Here is a 6,000-nt window from a genome sequence, read left to right on the forward strand (position 1 = left end):
CCTATGAGTTACTCACAATGGATAGTCATTTAAAAGGGAAAAAACAGACTTTAAATACACAAACACAGATACATATAAAAGTACAAATTATGAAAACCTCTCTGAAGAATCCAGGTGTTTTCTAGTTCATCAACACATTTGGCTTTTGGAAACTATTTTCTACTTATGATTTTTGAAGCTTATCAGATTCTTGTCTAGAGGCCAGCCCTTTCTCATCTGGCTTAGATTGCACATCTGCTCACCACAGCACCGAAGACACTGAGTCAGTGCATGAAGAGTAAGGCCTGACATCCATAAATGTTGGGGGTGGGGCTAGTAGAAGATGCTCTCAAGATTGAGTACGATTTTTTCCAACACAGAATGTTTATTCATATACATGCCCCTTGGAGAAAACTGAGAAAGATTGCACATGTTGTTGTTGTTAAGTGCCATCGAGTCGGTTCCAACCCATAGCGACCCTGAACAGGGTTTCCAAGGCTGTAAATCTTTACAGGAGCAGAAAGCCTCATCTTTCTCCCGCAGAGCAGCTGGTAGTTTTGAACTGCTGACCTTGCGGTTTGCAGCCCGATTCGTAACCACTATGCTACCAGAGCCAGGTGAGGCTCTTTTGGAGGTGGGAATTGCTGAAGTTCACAATGATTTGGTATTTTGACTTTCCAGGGTACCCAGAAAATATGCCTTCCCTACAGTCCCACAAAAACTCTCTCTGTGAAGTCCATCTTAAGGTAAGTACTGATGAATGGAAACAATGCCAGGAATTGTAGGCCTTTATAATTCCCATCTTCAGTCATTCTGGTGTTAACTGTGTTTTCTTGAGCCTTGACTATGTACCAGACATTTTACTATGCTCTTGACATGCTTTACCTCATGTAATCTTGACAGCACCACCCTATAAAAGCAAGCACTGTTATTCTTCCCATTTTATAATTGAGGAAATGGAAGCTCAGAAAGAGAGAGAGTCATCTGTCCAAGATCATACAGCTAGTGTGTGGTGGAACTGAGGCTTGACTGTGGAGCATTGCCCTTCAGCATCTCTCCATTCTGTGTTAGTTGTCTGCTTTCTTTCCTTTTTTCTTAGCTTTATTCAGATACTTTCACTTTATGAAGAAAATCAATAAATGGTTTTCTTTTATTTTTTCTACTTAGAAATAGAAACCTAGATGTCAGTAAAGGCTTCCCTGAGAAGAATGTGTTTATTCTTTTTTCACATAGAAAATAAAACGAATGAAGCATCTGGTTGCTCTCTGCTCAGCTGCCTCTTATGCCTCTACCTTCCATCTCTCTCTCATATCTCTCCCATACTAGGGTGGCAGACTTCCCTGGAGAATTTCAGCACTCAGATTGTGCCTGTTGCTGTCACCAGCTAGGCTATTAATAATGGAAATAGCTTCTATTTGTCAGGTGCCATGATAAACACATTCTTTTATTAAATCTTTAAACCAGCTCTGTGAAATAGATCTATTATTCATTCTACATGTGAGGAATCTGAGCCTCAGAGAGGGAAAGGGATTTGACAGAGTTTTCACAGTTAGTCAACCACAGACCTGAGATTTAACCCTAAGTCTATGTGACTCCAGGGCTTGGGCTGTTGACCGTTATGCCATAGTGTGTGAAGATTTTCCTCTATGCTGTGTGTGGTAGGTGGTATAAGTAGTGTTTTCAATGTTCTCAGATAATACAGAATACTCATACTTTCTAAAATGTCTGGAAGAATGACAAATTTGACTATTAGGGATTGCATCTTGCTGATTAAAAGGTACTGAAATGAAGAACTAGAAAATTTTAAATCTCATTTTCAAGCTTGATTTAGTCTTCAGATTACATACCTTCTCTCTTCTTTAAACCTGATTTCTCTTCTGGGGCATCTGAGACCTGAATTAAGAAAGCATGACTTGAGAAGTGGCCATTTTTGTGGAGCACAGAAATACCTTGCTACTTTTAAGGAGTTATCAATCTTACTTTTTAATAAAATTATTTTTTCTCTTTTAATGTTTCATTTAGTTTGCTTATACAATTGATCTATTTTTTATATTATGCTGTGTGTTTTTAAATTTTTTATTGTGATTTGGATGAATGCTTATAAAGAAAATTGATTTTCCATTCAACAATTCATACACATTTTGTCTTGTGACATTGATTGCAATTCCCACAATGAAGCAACACTCTTCCCACTTCCTTCTTGAGTTTACCATTGACATTTATCCTACTTTTGAATCCCTTCCTGCCTTCTGAGCTTTTGATCTTGTGTGGTTGATTGTTTTAAGGGGTTTTGTTGTTGTTGTTGTTAGGTGTTGTTAGGTGTCATCAATTCAGTACCAACTCATAGCGAACCTATGCACAACAGAACGAAACACTGCCTGATCCTGGGCCAACCTCACAATTGTTGCCACTGCTTGAGCCCACTGATACTGCCATTTTGCCAAGCCATCTCACTGGGGGTCTTCCTCTTTCTCTGACCCTCCAACTTACCAAACATGATATCCTTCTTCAGTGACTGGTCCCTCCTGACAATATGTCTGAAGTATGAGATACAATATTTGGCAATTTTGGCCTCCAAGGAGCACTCTGGCTGCACGTCTTCCAAACGGAGCTATTGGTTCTTTTGGCAGCCCATGGCACTTTCAATATTCTCCTCCAACACCATAACCAAATACATCAGTTCTTCTACAGTCTTCCTTATTCACTGTCCAGCTTTCACATGCATATGAGGTTATTAAAAATATCATGGCTTGGGACAGGTGCACCTTAGTCCTCAAGCTGACATCTTTGCTCTTCAATACTTTAAAAAGGTCTTGTACAGCAGATTTGCCTAATGCAATACGTTGTTTGATTTCTTGACTGCTGCTTCCATGAGTGTTGATGGTTGATCCAAGAAGATTGAAGTCCTTGACAACTTCAGTCTTTTCTCCATTGATAAGAATGTTGTTTATTGGTCCAGTGGTGAGGATTTTGTTTTCTTTACACTGAGATGCAATCCATACCGAAGACTGTGCTCTTTGATTCTAAGGGGCACTTGGTGTTACTGTTCCCCTTGTAGGCCTGCCTATTATTTAGGTGAACATTGAGCTGTGGGGTGAATTCAGTTCCAGGCTTGAAGGGTACCCAGAAAAAAAGGGAGCCATAATGTTAACTTGCTTTGAGAGTAATACTTTGAATTATACTGTATTAAGAATTCTTTTTTTCTCTAAAAAAGTTACTCCAGCTCCTTTCCTCTTTATGTTTAGGATAAGGTGACTATTTTCATTATAGTTTCATTTAGTTATATGAGTAGGGCCTTAGCTTTTTGGTCCACCACCAGTGTAAGTTATAGCAAGAAAATAATTTTAAACATATGGAAGATTAAAACATTTGTGGTTGCTGCTAAGAAAAGAAAAAAATTTAGCATCTTCTGTTATAATAGTAAACTTGAAAACTTAAAATGAAATTAAAATATAAATGCTATGGAGTCAGACAAGCCTGAGTTCAAATCCTGGCTCTGACACTTACCAGCCTTGTCCTGGCTTAGTTTCTCTGAACTTCAATTTCCTTATTACAATTGTGATAAGATATCACTTACCTCATAGGGATGAAATGAGATAATCCATGTAAAACATTTAGGTCAGTGCATGGTATATAACAAGTATTCTATAAATATTAACTATTACTATTTTTACCTTTTAGTTATGAATATTGGAAACCTAGCCAAAAGAGACCTTAATGGCTGTATAGTTCAACCTCCTTGCTTTACATCAAGAGTAACTTAGGCTTATGAAAGTCACATGATTTGTCCAAAGTAAAACATAAAAGAGCAGTTTTGTTAAGGACAGATTTTTACCCTGACTGGCAAAGGAGTTGCCAAATGAAGAAATAAATGACAGGCAATCTTAATCATATCTCATTTATCATTATGTAAATGGAAATAAATCACTTTTTTTTTAGTAAATAAAAGCATCTTGAAGATTAGTCAGGCTTGCCCGAAACAGATGCTGCCAATTGCGCCCTCCCTCCTTCATTATGTGTGTATCCCAAGGGGACAGTTATATAAGTAAAGAACAAGGCTGACTTTGCTTTACTCTCCTATATTCATTGATTACTCCTTTGTTGATTTCTGTCTCCAGTGTGCCAGTCACTGCAGGGAACCTGGCCCTGAGTTTCTAGGAGAACTGATGGAGATTCTCTGAAGAACTGAGCCTTGCCCCACATTATTTATGTTCCTACCACGCTGTACCTTATTCTGTTCATTCTATTTCAGTGCCATGAATCTGGACAAATTTGAGAAAGGCCCCAGGGAAATTTTTCATCCTGAGATACAAAAGGTAACAGAAAATTGTATGCTTCATAATTGTATAAAATAGGTCACAGGTTAGAATAGAACTAGCAGATCATCAGTGATTCTTAGCCTAGGATACAGAGTAGAATCACTCGTGGAACTTTAGAAAGAGACAGAGATTTTTCCATGTGTTTATTGAGCTGTTAGTCATGTAGAATACTGTGCTAGGTACCACAGAGGATAAAAGGGGTTGAATAAACCTTTGCTTAGGAGAACAGTCTATCTTCAGAGAAAAGTAATTTAGTGTCACCAGAAAAATGTCAACCAAACTTTTGTCTCAGAGTTGAAATCTATTTAGCTGTGGAACAATCCCTTGAAATTTATAAATGCATTCATCACTAGTGGTATACCAATCGTGTGTCAAAACTGAGATTCAAAAGTGGGTCTGTAGGAGGGGGTGGATATGGGGGAAGGAGAGAAGAGGCTGATGAGACAGGCTGTGTTGGAGGGAGCCAGCAGGATCTTTAAACACAGCATCATGCTTAGTACTAGTGTTTCTTATTCCATTCGTTTGACATTGTTCTTAATGCATCCATGGTTCTAGCATTCATTTGGAGGCTGATACTGATTTTTTCATATATATATAAAACTTGACTCCTGGTGTGGCATTGTAGGATCAACAAACCGAACTTACAGTTAGCAGTCCAGTGCTTACCCTGGAGCACCACACCAGGACTCATAGGACTATACAGAAGGTAAAAGTAAACTGTGAAAAGAGAGAGGTATTTAAGTGAAATATACAGTGACATGCAAATAGTATTTCTAAGTAAAAAAATGAACAGCATAATTTTTTCCCCAGAATTCAGAAATATGGAGATGCCTGAACTCTAAACAAAAGAAGCTTCCTATTAAATACAATTTCTGTTTGTGTGCCTTATGCATTTCGTTCAAAATGGCACAGCTCCTCACCAGAAAACCTCGGGCAAAGTGGGGGGTGAAGTTGCTGCAGCCTGCTCCCACCCTTCACCCTGGTCCAGGGTCCTGTCAACTCCTTGGCAGTTCTGTCCTCTCCCCATTTCAGCCACCTCCACTCATCCATTGTTTTTTCCTACAGAACCTTTGGCTTCCATGTCCACTTATCAACCCAGAATCTATTTTTTAGAAAAATTTGATTCTAGAAAAATGGGATTTCCATACAAATTCATGTGACATGACTAAGAATGAGAAAGAAAGTTGAGATTGATGAAACATCTGGGTATACCAGGCATTCAACACACTAACTCATTTACTCTATGCAGTGGCTTTCATAGGAATCAAGACAGTAGTTATCCTTGTATTATGGATAAGGAAACAGACATCCTTGGAGGTTAAATGATGTGTGCCTAACACAAGTATATGACAGAACTAGGCCAGGACTACTTAAGGTCACTAGTCTATATTCCTCTTAGGAGAGGGTCTTGTTAAGGAACTGAGTTATGGTCAGGCAAGTCATGGGGGAATCTAAGACTCTTAGTTCCTAGGTTTGGCCATAGACTTCAATTTGCTTGGATCCACAATCAACACTCATGGAAGCAGCAGTCAAGGAAAGTTCTCATAACCTACCTTTCATACCAGTTTCAAAAAGTGTTAACATCCCCCCACCCCATCCAAAAAAAAAAAAAAGCTAAAGAGGATAGAGAGAAACACTGTTAACTGATGATATATGGAGGGGATAATAATCAATGTAATAAAACAAGCTATATGAATGGTTG

General features: G+C 38.5%; 1 protein-coding gene across 2 annotated transcripts in view; it reads left to right on the forward strand.

Moving 5' to 3' along the window:
- Positions 1-6,000, forward strand: part of GARNL3 (GTPase activating Rap/RanGAP domain-like 3) — a 163,429-nt gene that overhangs the window by 72,986 nt on the left and 84,443 nt on the right. For both annotated transcript variants that reach the window (XM_006834784.1, XM_006834783.1), the window contains 2 exons: positions 661-725; positions 4,232-4,295. In XM_006834784.1, the coding sequence (XP_006834847.1) occupies positions 661-725; positions 4,232-4,295 (129 nt within the window). The remainder of the gene's footprint in view (positions 1-660; positions 726-4,231; positions 4,296-6,000) is intronic.

This window comes from Chrysochloris asiatica, unplaced genomic scaffold (genome assembly GCF_000296735.1).
Source record: "Chrysochloris asiatica unplaced genomic scaffold, ChrAsi1.0 scaffold00014, whole genome shotgun sequence".
Lineage (NCBI taxonomy): Eukaryota > Metazoa > Chordata > Mammalia > Afrosoricida > Chrysochloridae > Chrysochloris > Chrysochloris asiatica.